The following is a 19,686-nucleotide window of genomic DNA, read 5'->3' on the forward strand; positions in this document are numbered from 1 at the left end:
TCCTCCTGCTCCTACCCATGGCACTACACATGCCACTGCACACAGCTGACCCAAACTCCTGGATCTGCTCACTGCGTTCATTAATACCTGCCTTCCATTTTCATAGCCAATTCAAGATTGCAAGAAGTCTGCCAGACTACTTCCTGTGCACACGTAAGGGCAGCAAGCACAGCAGGAAAGGGACAAAGCCTTTCAAGTCCCACACACAAGACAGTCAATGTGCAGACTTGACACATCCACTCAAACGACTTACTGTTCCGGTGGGCGAGCAGCCACAAACAATACCTGAATGGATGGACTTGTGCCATGGAGTCACACATGGTATCTAAACTAATAAACACAACTGTCTTTATTATGTCCCCAAATACTAGAAATCAGTTGCTTCTGGTTGATTTCATGCCTATGGATAATCAAGTAAATATATTTAAAACCTGAGAACATAGAGAAGAAATTAAAAGTCATCAGTTCCATTGGTAAATATGTATTTTCTTGATAGAGATAAAAACTACCAACAGAGCATAAGGAATGTGATGTTTTTTAAAGTTCTACACCGAGGTTCCTGCTTTTCTCTAGCTGGCTGGCTCCTTGGCACACCAGCTCCGTCAGTAAAATGTAGGTTACGGAAGCTGACCGTGTAAGAGCACTCTGACACACCACACTGTAACCCAGTCACACGTGAAAGGGACATGAGCCAGTGAATGCTCTGAAAGGCCCATAGAAACGAACGCTAAGACCAATTGCCCAGAAGGTTCCCGACATGCGGTGCAGTCTGGTCTGGTGGTAAACTGTACATGCGCCTATCATTCATCCGGCATTCATCTTCAACCCTGAACACCCACTTCTTAATAATTAGATTGAAGACAAATCAATAAACAGACCAGGAGTAAAAGTATGTTCTCGTTCATTAGAGGATTAGTCTTATGTAAAATAGCTTCTCTTTGATGTAACCATTACCAACACACTTGCTGGAGTTGCTATAGACCTGAATATCTTCGTTGACTTCTGAAAATGACTATAAAATCACACAAGAGGGCTGGAGAGATGGCTCAGTGGTGAAGAGCACTGACTGCTCTTCTGAAGGTCCTGAGTTCAAAACCCAGCAACTACACGGTGGCTCACAACCATCCATAATGAGATCTGATGCCCTCTTCTGGAGTGTCTGAAGACAGCTACAGTGAACTTACATATGATAAATAAATAAATCTTTAAAAGAAAAAAAAAAATCACACAAGAAATTCCTTTCTCATGTTATTCTCCATAAAATGATTTACTGGTAGAGAAACTTGAAAATTATTCACAATACAGATTAGTTAACACGGAACGGTCTTCCATACACAGCTATTTCATTGAAGACACCGCTTTAGAAGTTTGAACGTCATTAAGTTATTTTAAAGCTCTCTTCCCCAGAAGAAATAAAAATGTCACTAACAAGCCAGCACCCAGCTCCCACTTCAATTAGGGATCAGCATATGCTCTGCCTCAGATGGAGACTGAGGGGCACAATCTGACCAGTGCTTCTATATGATCATGAGGACAGAGGTCTTGATACCTTTGGTAGTAAATTTTATTTTTTAACGCCATAATTTAACTCTGTTTTCTTGTTAGGCACATTTAAAATTTTTTTATTTTCTAATTGATTGAATTCATACAAAATAACCCGGGTACATAAAACATCCCCATTTTTGGATCTTCCATTTTTGGAAAGAGACATTTAATGAACAAAATACTTTTAATGGTTCTCTTAACCCCCATCTAACAACATTCTCTAAGACTTGTCCAGACCAAAGGCCAATTCATGCAGACTGCAGAGTTACTCCATGCTCAGCTTGAAGCCACGCTTCCTGGTGTACAAGGTCTTCCCTTACACCGAGCCAGCTCGACCACATCATGTGCCTGTTAGAACTCCTCCTCTGCCTGCTTGCTGCGTGACTGCTTGAGCTGCTGCAGCCGCTCTACTGTCTCCTCCACCGTCCGCTCTCCGTGGACCTTATTGTCTCTTGTGCGGATGTTCACCGTGCCACTGGCTTTCTCTTTTTCACCAACAACTGAAACACAAGGTACAAAGCTCTGTGAGACTTCAGTTGATAGACCTGGAAGGACTTTTCCTGAACAGCAGAAATCACCCCAGTGGGCCCAAACTTCCCTGTAACTTAAGACACACTGAGATGGACAACTGACCATATACACTCGGGCTTATAAAATGTTCTGGGTATTTTTAAGAAGGACCTCTTTAAGTACCTTAAACTTTTGGCCTGAGTCACTTAAGGCAGTGAACCTAATAAAAAAATCATCATATAAAAGCAATTCGACATACAGAGACATTAAACTGCCTGCCCTTCAGCAGTCTTCTCATCCCCAAACTGTCCTACCACGTGAACACACACACACACACACACACATACACACACACACGCACCCACGCACATACATGAAGGAACTGTGTGGTTTGAATGAGATTGGCCCCAACAGGACCACATTTGATTGTTTGGTTCACCAGGTAGTGAAACTGTTTGGATGAGAAGGTGTGTCACTTGGGGTTGGCTTTGAGCTTTCAAAAGCCAACATCAGCTCAGTCTCCTTCTAGCCCTGACTTGTGGATCAGATGTAAGGCTTCAGCTATTGCTGCAGTGCCTGCCTGCCTGCTCCTCCCTGCCCTGATGGTCATGGCTAAGCCTCTGAAACTATAACCAAGCCTCCAGTCAAATGCTTTCTTTTCTAAGTTACCCTGGTCATGGTATCTCCTCACAGCAGTGACCAAGTACAGTAACTAAGACAGGAATTGAGTAGATTCATGACCCAGATTCATTACTCTTAGGTCTCAAGATTTCAGCAGCTTCTCCTATGAGGTCAGGAACCTTTGTTTCTTACCGAGGATGAAGTTATACTGTGCTAACTGTGCATTTCTGATCTTCTTATTCAAGGTACAGCCTGGATCCAGGTCAGTGTCCGCCATGAATCTAGCATCATGGAATTGTTGCCGTACCTAGTGACAGTTCATCAGAGTTAAAAGAGAAATAGTTTACTTTGTCACAGAATTTAACATGTTTCAATGAATTTAATTATGCAAACATTAAAATGAATGCTAATATAAATACTGAAGCTGACAGCACGAAATTATGACTTGGGTTAACATTTTGAAAGCCAGTGGCCCCATTTTTGGAGACGGGTGGAACACAGTTCCAACACACTCATACTTGATTCCCAGCACTTGATCAAGAAGGGGCATTTTCTCTTGTGAAATAAATATTTTAGAAAATCCTCAAAAGTCAGAACTCAGAAAATAAAATCAGCTTCTTTTTTATTATTCTCTCATATAATACATCCCAACCGCAGTAACATTGTTAATTAAATAATTATTTTGATTCATAAAGTAGAATCCATTTTACCACCTAATTAATAAGAAAGAAAGGTCTCTTCATTATATATTTGGTTTTATCCCAAATAGTCATGGCTTTTATATTAACATCCAAGGTGATAACTAGTTGTTATTTTCTCTTATTTCTTTTGGATGTCATCATAAAACTATTTTAAAATACTGAAATTCAAGATGCACGGTGATTAAGTAGAGGAATTACTTATTTCAAGACTCAGTGTGGTAAAAATCTTCTGGCAGATGTTATTTCTACAGAATTCATAGATCTAATGGATATTTTCTTTTTTTATTGGATACATATTTCATATTTCAAATATTACCCCCTTTCCTGGTTTCCCTCCCTCCCGGAAACACCCTATCACATCCTCCCTCCCCCTGCTTCTATGAGGGTGCTCCTCCACCCACCCACCCACTCCTACCTCCCCTCCCTCAATTCCCCTACACTGGGGCACTATCAAGCCTTCATAGATCCCAGGACCTCTCCTCCCATTGATGCCTGACAAGGCCACCCTCTGCTACCTATGCAGCTGGAGCCATGTGTGCTCCTTTGTTGATGGCTTAGTCAAATCTTCTTTTTAAAGAAATAACACAAAGATAAAGAAGCCCCTAACTATATCAACTACATCAAGTGACACGGCTGTAAGGAAACCAGCTGCATATCAGCTGCACAGGGAACACCCACACGCAGGACAGGCCGTGGTCTATTGGACAGCCCTGCTCATCGGCTGATTTATACAGTTTCTTAAATACAGTTGAGATCAGAGTACACAGTCAGATATGGTGGTACATGCCTTTACTCAAGGCTAGTCTGGTCTACACAGTAAGCTCTGTGATACACAGAGCTACATAATAGAGACACCTTGTTTCAAAAAAAAAAAAAAAAAAAAAAAAGAAAGACAGAAAAAGAAAAAGGATTAAAGTCCAATTCTGATAATCTAGAATCACAATCCATTTTGATGTTGACAATACTGCTCAATGATCAATTTTGTTTTATTTAGAAAGTTTACTATTGTTACTGTATTTAGTCACATGCATGTATGGGGACCAGAGGACAACTTTCAGGACTTGGCTGTCTCCTTTCACTTTGTTTCTGGTAGGACAATTGTGGAAATGTCTTCTCTTTGTACCTTAGGGGTTCCAGAGATTGAGCTCAGGTCACCAGGCTAAGTGACAGGTTCTTACCTGCTGGGCCTCCTTGCCAGCAACTTCTATAGGGTCTCTCTTGTTTCTGCAGCCTGCGCCCTCTAGACTAGGGAAGCCTGTGAGCTTGCAGGCAATTCTGTCCTTACCTCCCATCTCACCGCAGGAGAGTTGGGATTGCATGTGTGTGTCACAGAGCTACTGGACCACAGGCTTTCCACCATGCCCAGCCTTCTTCACTGACCGCCTGTTAAACACGTGTGATTCTTTAACATGAAGCAATCACTAGAGCAGAACTGATTATTCTGGTCTTTAAGGTGCAAAGTTCACACTGAAGTTTACACACTTGCTAGAAGGGCAAGACACTGGCCAGCCATGACAGCAAGATGGAAAAATTTCAAGCCACTGAAGAAATTTACATTAACAAATGAATAAATCAGCAAATATCAGGCACCTCAGTGGGATATGTAATTCTAATACAGTTTAGGCTATGTTTCCTAATTCATTTCTTTATAACACCAAACGTTAAGATAGACAAGTATATCTGAAACACTAAGGGAATACAAAGACAAAGTTCTAAAGATGTAACATTCAGGCCTATCGGACACAGACGCTACAGTCTTTGAAGCAGTGAGCCCGTGACCTGACAAGGATACATGGCTCGTCAATTCACCATCTTACAAGCATAGCTATAAGCATGGGTGTGGGGCACACACTGGCAATACCAACTATTCGGGGACTAGGGCAAGAAGCTCAGTACAAGGCCATCGTTGACTAAATGATAAGACTCCCACTGCAGAAAGCTTCAGAACAGATAAAAACGGCAAGAAAAATCTGACTTAAGGATTACCTTTTGGGCATATTCATCACATGTCGGTCCCACTGGGACCACCATCACCTGGCGAGGAGAGAGCCAGAAAGGCCTAAGGGAGGAATAGCAACAGCGAGCATGTTAGAAGTGACCGATTAGAGTCACCTCCCTCCCAACTTCCTAAGTGTATTTTAGAAGGAGACATTTCTTCTGGATGATTTAATTGGATGAGAAGACAGACAGAAGGCCCTTACCATTTGCCCCCATAGTTTTCCGTGAGGATGGCAATCATTCTTTCCACCGACCCCAGAATGGCTCTGTGAACAATCACTGGCCTTTTCTTATCATCACCATCGTGGCTATGGAAGAAAAGGAATTTGTTTTATCATGTATATGTATATGTATATGTATATCCTGAAGAAGGCTGAGAGCAGATACCGGAAGCTCACCTGACGTAAGTAAGGTTAAACCTGATGGGCAACTGAAAATCCAGCTGGATGGTTGCACACTGGTGGTAGCGGCCGATAGCATCTTTTATCTGAATGTCAATCTGCAAAGCAAGCACTGGGTTAAGATCAGACGTTCTTACCTTTCCTTTTTTCCCCTTCTTCCCAATGTAAAGTAATGTTTCTTACGCACGACTAAAACTCCCATTACTTGATTATTCTGAGGTACTAACCTTTGGACCATAGAAGGCTCCATCACCGGGATTTAGTTCCCACTTCTCACCAAATTCATTCAAACTGTTCTCAAGTTGCTACAGATAAAGCAGAAAGGACTTGAACGTTTGTTCACCTGCAGGGCTCCCTCTTCCCACCTGATCTGGATATAAAGTCTCCTGGGTGTCTCACACCATCCTCCTAATCAAAGCATGCTTGAAAGCTACAGCGTAGTAGCTGACAGAGTCTGAAAGCATCTGGCCCACTCTGAAGGATGGGAAGCCCTTAAAGAAAACATTCCCCCACTCGACACCAGATCACCGCCATTTCCCTTTGCTCCCATCTACCTAAGAAGGCTTCCTAGCGCTGTGTAAGTTCTCAAACACACCAAAAACGGCACTCACTTTCTCAGCTTGGTTCCATATTTCAATATCTCCAAGGAATTTTTCTGGGCGAGTAGAAAGATTCAATTTAAATGAAAATCCAAAGACACTATACACTGTGCGAAGAAAATCCAAACAACCTTTGATTTCATCTTCAATCTTAAGAAAGAGAGAGAAATGGTTATCTCCCTTCACCTTTTAACCCTTCTGTCCACACGGCAGTATTGCTCCACAGGGCCTTATACCTGCTCCATGGCACAGAAGATGTGTGCGTCATCCTGCTGGAATCTTCGGACTCGTGTGAGCCCAGTGAGAGCCCCCGAGAGCTCATTCCTATGCAGCACACCAAAGTCAGCTAGCCGCAGGGGCAGCTCGCGCCAGGACCTTGGCCGGTGATCGAACATCAGGCTGAAGGAGAAAGCAAGGAAAAGCCTTAAGTGCACGGGGTAAAGGATGCAGCCCGAGCATACTGCCTGCCCCGTACCTGAGAGGCCTTCAGTGAATCACGGGTGACAATAAGCAGCTTTAAAACTTCACAAGAACACACTTCCTCAAATATTACATGTAATAGCTTGAAAGGCTGTCAGAACACCACTGATCTTGGTTAGTCACAAGCAACATCATTCAAGCCCCGGGCCTCACAGAGCAATAGAAGCACTTGCCTGAGTTACAGAGCAACCAACTGTGGCTAAGGAAGGATAAAGCAATGTACTGCCAAGGTCTAAGGCAGGCCCTTGTATGCAGCTTTCCATTAATTCGAAGACTATGGTCAATTACTAGAAAGACTTAATGAAGAAACAGTTTTAGCTGTACACACATTACTTCTAACACTGGAAACTAATATCAGGTTTGCTCTAGTTGGGCCCAGGGTGCTTCAGAAACTTAATGCTGTGAAAACTAAGTGAAGGGCTCTGTTTGTACAAGTCAGATTCTTAAAGGCACTTCTCTTAGCAGCTCAGCCTGAATCACATGCCCACGGAGCTGCACACATGAACACCCTCACTCATCAACACCCTCAGACCTCCCTGAAGTCACTTTTCATCCGTCTTTCTCAATCCAAGGCAGAGGCCACACAGAAGGATGTCCAAGGACAGTCACTCATCAACACTGGGTTCTGCTGAAATACATTTCTTACCAAGAAGCAAGAAAAGGTAGGAATACTGGTCTATGGAATTTTCTATGTTCCACTTCAATATACTCTGCCTGTTTGCTGTTATAACCCCGGATACTCCTGAATGTCTATAAAGGGTGGGATCTAATCAGTATGAAAGCTATTATGACACCAATCTTGCACAGAAGTCTTATTCTGATCACTAAGTTTTCTGCTGTTGCTGTTAGCGTATGAACTGGGTTTCTGTGACACTTTCAAACGTTGAGAGCATTGTGCTTTGTTCTCCTTCACATCCCCTACCTCACCTGCCTTCCTCTGAGCACCAGTTTTCCCTTCTGCTTCATGGCATAGATATTCCACTACCCTTCTGCTCTCTACAGGATCCACAGACCTCTTCTTAGTCTGCTTTCTACACTGATACTATATATGTACGCACACGTGCGCACGCGTGCGTGCGCAAACACACACACACACACACACACACACACACACACACACACACACACACACACACACACACCTCTTTCAAAGGGCTAAAGCAATCCAGAAAGATTTATAGCACAGGAACTTCTTTCCTATCAATGCAGTGCTGCAGGGCTGGAGAGACGGTTCAAAGGTTAAGAGCCTTGCCACTCTTCGAGGTCCCAGACTGTTCCTAGCACCCACACGGCTGCTCACAACCACCAATAACTCTAGCTCCAGCACCCTCATCCCAACTCTGCAGCAATCCAGTCACGGAGCATACACTCAACAGAGAGACATCCAGGTAAGTTTAACAAAGAGAAAGAAAAACACAGAACTGTTTGATACCAGTGTCCTGGGCAGTTCATGGGCTTAAGGGCAAATTGCTCCTTCTCCACCTCAAAGGAGAACATGTTCTCGCTGTAGTGCTGCCAGTGGCCAGAGGTCATCCAGAGCCGGCTATTGAAGATGTTGGGAGTGACGACCTCCTGAAACCCTCTTTTCCTATATTCACTCTGTTAGAGCAGAACATACATACAAGGCGATCAATGCTCACTTCTGCGGAGGGAATAAAACTGACAGGGCAATTTTACCCCACTTAGTGAAGTCACAGGCACATACATCATGACTCAGAAGTTCCTTCTGTAGGTGGTGCACCAAAACTCAGGGAAATAATGCTACCACAGCACGGCTCCCGGTACAGGAGTACAGGCTGTGGATGTCTGTGCATTAGTAACTACATGAGCTACTGTGCTGGGAGCAAGCGCTCCACAGTAGGCATAGAAGAGTACGGTATGCAGTGAGTGCACACAAGCTGGAGCATCTGTTATCTAATGCACACATAAAATCATCCATATGAACTGAAGCTCACACAGCACGCAAGTACAAAACAAGTTCAAGATAGATAAATAGGGAGATGTAAGGGATACAGGAAGGAAGCCATACCAACTTCACAACAGCTCCAAAGGGGTCTTTCTTAAACAAAACAAAACAAAACAAAACAAAAAACAGTACCTGTTCCTTTTTCTTTTTACAAAAACCATGGACAAACAGAGCCCAATGCAAATAGATTAAATCTGGTAGCAAGTAAACCTAGCATGGGTTACTGTTTTCCTTGAATATATGCTGGAAATAGTTCATAATTTAAAAAGGAAAGTTCCTTTTTCTTTTTCGTTTTCCAAAAATCGTGGACAGAGTCCAATGCAAATAGTTTGATTAAATCTGGTAGCAAGTAAACCTAGCACGGGTTACTGTTTTCCTTGAATATATGCTGGAAATAGTTCATAATTTAAAAAGGAAAGACAGAGGTCAAGAGACAAGGAACATCCCAGGTCAAGGCTACGATCCCCAAGCTCAGCTTCGCGCTGCATGTCTCCATGCAGAAAGCCACAGACTGGAATGACTCCAAATAACTTATGAAATCTTTAACATTTCAAACAGTGCATTTGTGTGCCGGTGGTGTTACTGTGAATGTGTGCCACCTGAGTGTGGGTGCCTGTGAGGACCAGCGGAGGCTATCAGAGCCTCTGCAGCTGCAGTTATAGATGTGTGAGCTGGGAGTCTAGATGCTGGGAGCAAAAGGTACGTCTTCTGGAAGAGGTCCTGACCACTGAACCATCCCTCCAGCCGCAACTTTCTGAAAGCTTATTTTATGTATGTGTGTTTGCTGAATGAATGCTATGTGTATGCAGGTGCCTGCAGGGGCCAGCAACCTCGTCAGATGCTTTGAAGCTGGAGTCCTAGGTGGCTGTGAGGCAGTTGGTGGGGGCTGGGGAACTGAACTTGGGTCCTTTGGAAGAGCAGCAGTCACTCACAACCACAGAGTAACCACTGCACATCTCTGCAGTCACAACCTTAAACTGCAAAAATAACTTTATATTTCTTTTCCTATTAAATGCAGATTTATCTTTCTTTTACCAGATCCTGGCTAATAAAATTATCTTATACCCTAACTCTTCAGTAGACAGTTTAACAAACAAGGCTTACCCTGATGAATTCCATTAGTGTATTATAAATGTAGGCCCCTTTGGGCAGGAAAAAGCAACTTCCAGGGCTGAGTTCATGGAAGAAATATAGCTCTTGGTCCTGCATAAAAAGCGAAAGATTGTTTATAAATATAATATATATAATAAATATAAATGACTGATGATCCTCACAGTTCAGAGTTCTGACACTGTCTTCCAAACTTCCTATGTGCCAGTATTAAAGAAAGCATGCAAGACAGGGAGTGGCTGAAGTCCTCAGGGAACCCACCAATCACCATCAGCCTCCTCCCTGCTGCCATTCATTGCTAGAAGTCAAAGCAACAGGACAGACCTCAGACCTCCAGGAGTAAACTCCTCTTTGTGGACAAAACAGTTGAAAAGAATCAAATGTAACTCCAACTAAAGAGGACAGTCATAGGCAGCTAGAGAGAGATAGGACAGGCACTGGTGACCTGCTATGTGTCCTGATGAAAGAGTAGGCTGATCCCTCAGATTCAGACTCTGCAGTGTCACAGGGAGCCAGTGAGATGGGTTCTAAAGTCTACTTCTCCCAGCTCTGAAGCGCTGCTTCCAGGAAGCCCTGGGTCACTAGCCCTGGTGTCAGAACAGCAACTGAGATGGACTCTGAACGTTTCCGAAGGACAGTGTGGACACACAGCTCCTAGAGAGCTTCATCTTCCAAATGAAACCCAGTGCTGTAGGCTCAACCCAAACGAGCTGAGGGAGACTTGGCCGAGACACCTGACGGTTCTTCACGCACCCTCCCGATTTTCCTGTGGTCTCGGTTTTTGGCTTCCTCTTGGAACTTCTCCCACTCTTTCAGTAGCTTGGGGTCGGGGAATGAAATGCCATAGATCCGCTGGAGTGTCTCCATGTCTGCTTTGCCTTCCCAGTACGTGGAGGAATTCTAAAGGCAAGGACCAACAATGACACAGCAGTTACAATTGTCAACATCTACACACACAGTCCTAGTAAACGTGTCCCATTGTTTTGAGGTCCACCCTGAGTGGGCAGACTAACCCACAGCATGCTATTCTCTGCTTGCTTCTCTCTGGAAGGTTCTTCCTGTAGATCCCAATCCCATCAACACCATTCCAACCACACAGGCTCCTCTCACATGGAAAGGAACCCATAAATACAATGAAAGGCGTGTGGAATTGGCCTGTCTGTTGTCGGGACTCAGAGGACACTCTCGTAAGTATAGCATGTCTAAGCTAGCATAAGCTGACAGGATTAGCTTATGGAGAACCTGGATAAACTCCAAAAGAGCCTCAAGGCTTCTGAAGCTACCATGGCCTGTGATGGTTCTGAGACGTCTCCAAACCCCTGTGCCCACCTGCTGGCTCTGGCAGTGAGTACTGGGGTACAGAGGACACATACGGTACCCTAGTATACAGCTCTGAAAACAAAAACGGTGATGCTCTGTGTATTGACAAGAAAACAAAGTGGGAGAGAGCCACGGGACTGGGGCATCAGTTCCCCGCCTGGTTCCCAGCAGGCTTCACCTTGTGTATCTTCAAAGTCTTAATCTTGCCAGTGTGTCGGACGTGAGGACCCCGGCAGAGATCTATCAGCGGGCCACATCTAAGGATGAGAGAGAGGGATGTTACTGAAGCCCGGCTAACACAGCAGCTGGGTCGCACAGCGTCTCACTCTCACCTGTAGACGGTCGTGGTCGGGGTATTCACTTTCTCATTCAGTATCCGGCACTTGAACTTGTTGTACTGGAAATGAGAAAGAAGACATCCCGATGGCCTCATGCTCATCTCTAAATACTCAGCTAGAGTGCGAGTCAGAACACTTTCTAGAGCACAACGACATTTCACCTTCTGAAGATATTTCACTTTGACACACTACTTGAAGGGCTGGCTAATAATCCAAGTGGTTATGACTGAGCTTACCTTAAACATTTCTAGTAATGTTTCCTTCTTAACTTCCAATCTTTCGAAGGTCTGTTTCTCTTTGATGATTTTCTTGCACAAAGTCTCCAGGGAAGAGAAGTCGTTGCTGGACACACCCCTGAAGGAGAAAACAAGCATAACTTCGCATATTCCATCTGAGCCAATGCAAGGATTCTTTCCCTACTACTTGAAAGAGGAGCTTTGTATCATATATTAGAATTTAATATTAAATTGGCCATCAATTATTTTGCATTTTCACTGGCTTCTACCTTGGCCGTCATGAACTCTCTCACAAGGGACATCTGCCCAAGCTCCATCATGACAAAGGGAAAGGGGAACCTGTTTCATTTCCCAGCATGCCTCTGGGCACACGTCCACCCCTCCCCGAGTTTTCACTACAGATAACTCTCAGCATTTCAATTTTGTCAGTAACTGTCACTAGCAGCTTTATATTGTGAGCTGTAGCTCCTTCTCCTTCAATGACAGTGCTTTAAAGGTAACACACAGAACCAGACCCGGAGCCATTCAGATTTTCCCTTTCCCAGTTTCTTAACCTACCCTTCCTCAAGGTACATATCATAATAGAAGCCATTTTCTATTGGTGGGCCGTAACATAAACAACCGCCGTAGACTCTCTCCATGGCCTCACCCATTATGTGGGCACTGGAGTGCCAGTAGACCTAAGAACGGAAAGAAAAACGAGATGGCTTCAGTTTCAGCAGATCTGTGATGAGTCAAGGCCTGAAAGACACCCTGGGCACACACCAGAAGCAACGTTTTCAGGATTTACAACCAAGGCTCCCAAGTCACTGTGAAAGATGCCCATAATCAACTGTGGCCTCCGGGTGACACCACACACACAACACCATGACTCAGAATAACTCGTCTCCCCTTATGCAGCTCATGGTCCAGCCTGTACTGCAAGTCCAACTTACTGCCTGCGCTTCCTCGTCCTCAAACTTGAGAAGCTCCAACGTGCAATCTGTCTCCAGGGGGCGGTCCAGGTCCCAAACGACTTTGTTCACCTTAGCAACAACGGTGTTGTCAGCCAGGCCTTGACTTAAAATGTAACAAGAATAGGGGGGTTATTTGGCGAGACTTGATAAAGGCTAATAATGAAAAAATACTGTTGCTAGGACTGTTAGGAGTGTATGAAACAGTGCTATAAAAGTGGAGGCGTCCACACTTAGCACTTGCTTCTCCGGGTGATGGCGGTATTAAAATGCACACAGAACCCCCACGCCAGGGCTCTAAACATCTAAGTTTAGCAAGCAAGCAGTTAGCATGTTTACATATGTGAAGTAAATCTATGTAAATGCGAGGCAGGCTACAACCCTGGGCTGGAAGGGCACAGCTCTATGTTGTGTGCACTTTGGGGCTGTTCCGTTTGCTTCACTAAAACGGAAGGCTGCTGGCCGCCATCGGTTTGCTGACAACTGACAATTTTACCCTGTTCAGATGAAGTCACCACTTATGACTCTGATCAAGAATAAGAAAGCTTTCCCCCTGTCATAAAGTAGGAGTCCAGTTCTCAGTTGTTCATACTTCTTCCAGCCCAATAAGCTTTAAGAATATACAGTTTATCATTGCATTCATAAACACAGAGCATAGTTTTTCGTTCCTGTCTGTTTTTTTTTTAACTTTCCCTGTGAGGTTACCCAGCTTCATAAATAAGCTCAAATCTGGGACATGTAATTAAAAGCTGGTGAACACTGTCCTGCCTCTGCAGCTTGCTGATCCCAGCAGAGAGACTAGCAAGTTACCTCCTAAGAGAAAAGCAAGGTGGGCAGGCGCCTTCACGGAGCAACTCTGAGTCTTGACCACAAAGTCCCCTATCACCTTGATTTTCAAAGATCTCAACTAAGGTAAGTTAAACACCTTTAGCAGAAACATAAGAATACTATCAGGATGTGCTTGTGGGACAATGCATGTTTAATTACTTCAGGAATCGCAGAAGATCGGAGGAGGTTTAGGGCTCACCTAATTCCACAGGCAATCTGATATGGCGTGGTTTTCCAGGACTCCGCGTCCACCTGTTTGCCGTCAGGCAGGGTGACTTTAATTGGCTTGCTATCTTTTGCTGCCTTTTCAGCCAGGATAGAATCGTGCTCTGCTTTGAGTTTGTTGTACATATCAAGGCGTGTGTTAATGTATTCAGGCCAGGGATTCAACTGTAAAGGAACGAAGAAGAAGAAATCTGCAATACTTGCTTTTAATACACAGCACAAAAATCTATGATGCCTAATTCAGATTGCTTCACAGATCACAATAATCGCTGGCACTGATCTAGTCCTAACTTAGGGCAAAAGAAGAAAATGAGTCACTGTAATGTTTAGTCAAAAATTAAAAAACATAAATAATGAGCAGTTGAGCTGCCTGAATCTTGAACTGATAAACAATTACCATTCTATAATTTAGTTTGTTGCAGTGACCTTTTCTCTCTTAGGATGCCCTCAAGGTCGTCTCAAGGACGACCTTGAACTCATGATCTCCCTAACACCAAGAGGGCTACGATTAAAGGTATATGCTTCCATGCCTGGTTCATGTGTTCCTGGGGATCAAGGTTCCGTATACACTCAATAAGCACACTATCAAAAGAGCTGCACACCTAGCAGGGTCAGTTTCCAGGTCTTGTCTAGCTAGTTGAGCTTGTGACTTCAGCTATGACAACACTGCACAGACAAACAACAAAGGGCCACATGGTTTGAATCTCAAAGGGGGGGGGGCAGTCTGTGCAGCTGGCTGGACGATGTCTACTCACAACCAATCAAAAATGTATCTAACTTAGAGGATCCTACAGAAGGAAACTATCCAATTCAAAGATGCCAAAGTCATCTTAGTCAGATTACTTAAATAAAATAGCACATATCACTGTAGTTTATATATTTGATATAATTAACCAGAATATTTTAAATAAAACACCAAAGTTCCCCAAAAGTTTGACAAAGATTAAAAAACAAAAACAAAACCCCCCCCCGACTTCTATTGTCTAAGCAAACAGTGACCCTGATAACTGCCTCTCCAAATGATGGCAATACAGATCACTCTTCCCTGCACCCCCATAAATTCACTATTTATCCTTCTCCAGCCCTGAACTTGTGATGCTCCTGCCTCAGCCTCCCAAGACAGATTACAGTTTTGTGGCACCATGCTCTGGTAATAACATGGCCATTAACAGCAATAAAGAAGAAATGGCTTGGTTCTGCTACGACTTTCTACGTGTGTACATATATGGAAATTATCAGCTATTGCCAGGCCTGATGGCACATGGCTACAACCCCATCAGATTACCTCAGTGGTCCACGACTACTGACGAAGAACAAATACACTAACAATGGCCCCAGCCCATCACTGTACAAACACGAGCCCAACCTCAGTGTATCCAGTGAGTGCCAGATTGTCTCTTCCCACCGAGCTTCCATGCCTTACTACAGTCTACTTCTTGGCATTTTCCAAACAAAATAACTTAGTTAAACTTCCTGAATATTAACTGAGCAGTGAGCTCCCTGCCAGGCTCTCGAAGCACAGATGGGTAAAACTTGCATTTTGTCCCTAGACAGGCACCAAGACAAGTCTGCAAATGATCGGAGCACAGAGAAAGCAAGGTCTTGGACACACCATGTCCATTCTATGTTGTGGTAGAAAATTTAAAACACATAATAATCACATACCCCACTTAAAAGTCTCAGCAGAGTCACTGGACTGCTTGTTTCCTTTTCTAGCCCATGTTTCAAACTGTGTTGGGCAACACATAGAATTCCAACCAAAGTAAGACAAGGAAATTAAGAGACATACGTATTACTTGCAAATCTTAGGATACACTATCAACAATTTCTCCTACAATGATCTGAGTGTAAAATGCACAGGAATTGGGTGACCACAGGCAACACCGTCCTTCATCACTTATAAAACAGGCCTTGTAAACTCAAACAGTTCTCAGCTCAGCAACTCAGCATTGTAAAAGCAGGGTCTGTGTGTTGTTTTTCTAAGACAGGGTCTCACTATGCAGCCTGGGTTGACCTAGAACTCAGCATTCTCTTGCCTCCAGCTCCTAAATGTTGGGATTAAGGGTGTGACTCACTACTCCAGCTTTAGAACCAATTCTTTAAAGTCCATTTATTGAGTTACTTTAAAAAAGCTGAGTCTTTTGTGCTCCTGCAACCCCGGCAGCTTTCCATGGTCCCCAATAAAACTGCAATGACTAAATGTAAAGAAGCAAAGCACGGTGCAAACTCAAACCCAGCAGAACAGGGCGCACAACCACCCCCTCAAGCACCAGGAACAAAGTGCATTCTGGGATGGCTTTTAAACTACCAGTTCCATGTCACATGAGCCAAGGAACAGAATAATTTTCTGGATACAAGTAAACCACCAGACCGCAGGAGCAGATCCAAGCAATAAAAGAAGAATCAAGGAACCGGATTCTGTTTGGTTCTGGTTGTACTTGTAGGAACCCAAGACAGAGTCTCTACCCCTTAACCCTCCGCTTAAGGAAGCAGAAAGTCAGCACCTACCCTTGGCAGCTCAGCAACAACTGTAGCCCTTCCTCTACACTTTTCATCTCTCACATTTCTGTCTATGTCCACCGTGAGATCATCTTACCATTATCCACACGTCCCTTTGCACTGGCAGGAACCTGCAAATCCTTTTTCCTTCTCAGCTCTTTTAAAAAACCCTCTTTTCCCTGGGTTTTCCAAGGGGTGCTAACTTCAGTGACCATTAGAACCCTTGCACAGGGGACAGCAGGCCTAACATCTGAGCTCGACCTGCAGCGTGCAGACGGCAGAGAGAATGCCTGCAAAGAATGACTGTGTGTGTGCAAGGCACACACGGGCTCCTTCTGTAGGACGCATCTGAGACAGTCCTCTGTCCCTCTGCAGCCCTCCAGACCCGTGATGGAGCTTGTCTTACCTCTGCTCGACCTCCATCTCCACCTCCATCTTTACTCTTCTTCTTGCTTCCTTCTTTTCGCTTCTCCTCACTGGCGTCCACCTGAAGAAGCAGAAGAGAACTCTCATACTTCAGCCTAACTTGACACCTTCTCCAAAACTGCAGCTAAGAAAGTTATCTTTAAAAAAAAAAAAAAAAATCTAATAAAATGGACAACCTTATTTTGAAAGATTGGAAACTCCGTCACTGGTAAAGTCAAGTTACACAACTCACAATTAAAACAAGCCCTAAGAGAAATGGAGAAGGCCACTTATCAAAGTGCACTGTCTCAAATTTCATTTATAACTGTCCCTGTAACTTTCCCTTCAATAAGCTTACCTGGACCTGTGTACAAAGCAATAAGAAATGTAACATGTTCAATAAGAGTTATTTCGAGGAGGGACGGGGAGAATTATCTCCCTCCCTCCCCACCTCCCTCCCTCCCCACCAGCTCTCTTCAGGGAGACTAAAGCACACATGTGGACTGAGTGATCACTTGTTTACCACGTCAGCTCTCCTGGGCTCAGTTTTCCCTCTTCACACTGAATGTAATGGTGTTCTTCACGACAATGTTGTGAAGATTGTGTGTGAAAGGAAAAAGGCTGTGCAGCCTGTGGCGCGGAGGATGGAGCTCAGTGACAAGAGAACTTTGGGGTCAGATCTGTACCACACCCAGTAAGCTTCCGGAAGTTTAAGATATCGGATTATCACAGAAGCTAGGATATCACACTTCACGTTTTAAGTAATTTTAGTCACAAAAATCCCATTCTGAAGTTTTACATGCCCTCTCAGGGGGTGATTATCTTAAGTAAATTCCAGCCTCAGATGAATCTGAAGAACCCAGTGGGACTCAGAAGTAACAGGGTGGGTTTAGGAATAGGGTTAAAAGACAGCAGGGAAGGAAGCGAATGGGTAACCGAGTTATAAAACCGTAAAGTACCTTAAAAATATAAGAATATAGAAACAAAATCTACCTATGTATACCTATCATTCATCGCCTTAAATCTGTAGCTTAAAATACACAAGCATTTTAGTGATTTACCCTATCAGGATGGAAACTTCTCTTGATGACAACCCTAGCAATGGTCACCTAGACAACCTGTCATACGGCCTCACTTCTTTCCAGTGTTCCTTAAACCACAACGCCATGTCACGTTTGACAATACAGTCCACACCCAGCGTCTCCTGATGTAAAACCCTGCACGTAGAGAATACTGATAACCTCAATCGCTGTACCTCCCTCCCATCTCTTCCTGTATAGCCGGGGCACAATTCATCCCCCGAACCTTAACCTGGACAGCGCTGCCCTGCCCTGTCTGATTTACCTGACCTCATTTTTCCAAATCCAATACAACAGCCTGACTGTGCTTCTCTGTAACGCAACTAAGCTACTCAGAGAAGTATGACTTTCCAGTCCTGCACATTTGGGGAGCCCCCAAAGTCAGGAATCGATCTTAATTTGTGTCGCCACCTGGGCTGCCTGGCTAAGTGCCAGGGCAAATAAATACACAGGGGACACAGGCACAGGCAGGGTTGGCTGTAAAAGAGGGGTGGGGCAGAACACACGCCAGTGTAAAAAAAAAAAAAAATGCTTTTCCTAACCTGAGGGTGACGGCCCAAAGCAAATTTTAAAGGGGATGCGTGTGAAGTTATCGCGTCCAGCACCTGGCCCACAGAGGCGTTCATTTCAAAGCAATCCGTCAATGGGGGTATCCAGCCTTATCTAGCTCCCAATCCTTGGCAACCTGGATCTGATCGCGGGGACTGGCTTTTCCCTCCTAACTAGAGCTTTTTGCTCCACGCAGTTTTAGGATTTAAAAAGTTCTCCAATGTCCTCCCCGCTTCTTTTAGGCTAAAAAATACAAGCGCGGGAGTCTTAAGCCCCAAATGCTTACTGTCTGAGCAAGCCACTCAGTCTCAATTCACAGATGGCTCAAGGATGAAGATGGCCCCTCCGGACCCCTCCTGCCAGCAAGAGCTTCTAACTTATTACCTAGGGCCCCCAATACCCACTGCTCCCCGCTACTTTCCACTCCTGCCCCGCCGGGCAGTGCCGGCTCCCCGGACACATCCTCTCTCTGCACCCCGCCGCGCCTGCTCACCGGCTTCTCGCCGTCCATCTTCCCCGAAGGGCTGCTAGCCTTCTCCTGCGACATGGAAGGCCCACAGAGAGACAAAACCCGTGAGCTGCACCGCGGAAAAGACCCCAAGCCGGCGGTGTAGACCTACAACTCCGCACTGCGCGTGCGCCACGTGGCCACAGGCGGAACCAGCTAACCAGCTGATGCAACCGGACGCCTGGCCCCGCCCTACCTGGACACGAGGCCAATGGACTACGCAGAGAGGCGGGTCCTCCCTTTCCTCGGCCAATAGAATAGCTGAGAGTGACGAACCCTTCAAGAAATCCCATTAGTTCCAGACTGTGTAGTGAGGCGCGCAAGCGCACTCTTCTTCCCCATCTGACTTTGTCACTTGCCGGGCCTTAGCGGCCACCGTAGTGAACTTGAGCGGCTTGGACTGTGTTTCCCGGAATTGCTGGATATGGTCTCTGGTGCTCTGGCTTATCTCAGATGCGCTCTCTACCTGGAATGTTGGCTGATAATCTGAAGCGATGACTCAGCCTTCCTTGTGGGAATGGGACCGATTCGGTGTTTGTGGGACAAACGCCATTGCTCAAAGTTTTCTCAGTGTCTCACGGAGTTTTCCCATAGACGGCACAGAAATAAAATTAACTTTTTACTCTGACTCCACACAAAAGTCATTGATATCACGGGAGCTCGAGATTAGCTTTTTACTATTTAAGCAAAATGCTTAGCAGAAAGTTCTAGTTGGCCTGCTAGATAATAGCAGCTGCCACTTTTTTTTTTTGGGGGGGGGTTGTTCTTTGTTTTTTGTTTGCTTCACTGTGCAGCCAGGGATAGCCTCGAACTTG

The 19,686-nt window shown here is 44.7% G+C and overlaps 1 protein-coding gene across 1 annotated transcript; it reads right to left on the reverse strand.

Moving 5' to 3' along the window:
* Positions 1 to 1,606: 1,606 nt before the first annotated feature.
* On the reverse strand, positions 1,607 to 19,036 carry Tars (threonyl-tRNA synthetase). The gene is made up of 19 exons (XM_021208808.1): positions 18,857 to 19,036; positions 16,737 to 16,817; positions 13,806 to 13,996; positions 12,761 to 12,884; positions 12,384 to 12,505; positions 11,826 to 11,943; positions 11,584 to 11,648; positions 11,430 to 11,508; positions 10,685 to 10,831; positions 9,926 to 10,024; positions 8,288 to 8,454; positions 6,612 to 6,774; positions 6,388 to 6,525; positions 6,004 to 6,081; positions 5,774 to 5,874; positions 5,579 to 5,683; positions 5,364 to 5,436; positions 2,869 to 2,983; positions 1,607 to 2,045 (listed from the first exon to the last, which is right to left on the reverse strand). Exons 1-19 carry the CDS (start codon positions 18,908 to 18,910, stop codon positions 1,897 to 1,899), a joined length of 2,169 nt encoding a protein of 722 aa, XP_021064467.1. The 5' UTR covers positions 18,911 to 19,036; the 3' UTR covers positions 1,607 to 1,896.
* Between the last annotated feature and the right edge of the window lie 650 nt (positions 19,037 to 19,686).

The sequence above is a fragment of the Mus pahari genome, chromosome 11 (genome assembly GCF_900095145.1).
Source record: "Mus pahari chromosome 11, PAHARI_EIJ_v1.1, whole genome shotgun sequence".
In the NCBI taxonomy this organism is placed as follows: domain Eukaryota; kingdom Metazoa; phylum Chordata; class Mammalia; order Rodentia; family Muridae; genus Mus; species Mus pahari.

Excerpts from the sequence above, each read along its gene's own strand:
- Tars (XM_021208808.1), bottom strand. The coding sequence starts at position 18,910 with ATGTCGCAGGAGAAGGCTAGCAGCCCTTCGGGGAAGATGGACGGCGAG. Across the intron at positions 11,509-11,583 it reads CCGACCACGACCGTCTACAG|ATGTGGCCCGCTGATAGATC; the intron begins GTGAGAGTGAGA and ends TCTCATCCTTAG. Across the intron at positions 10,025-10,684 it reads ACCACAGGAAAATCGGGAGG|GACCAAGAGCTATATTTCTT; the intron begins GTGCGTGAAGAA and ends CTTTTTATGCAG.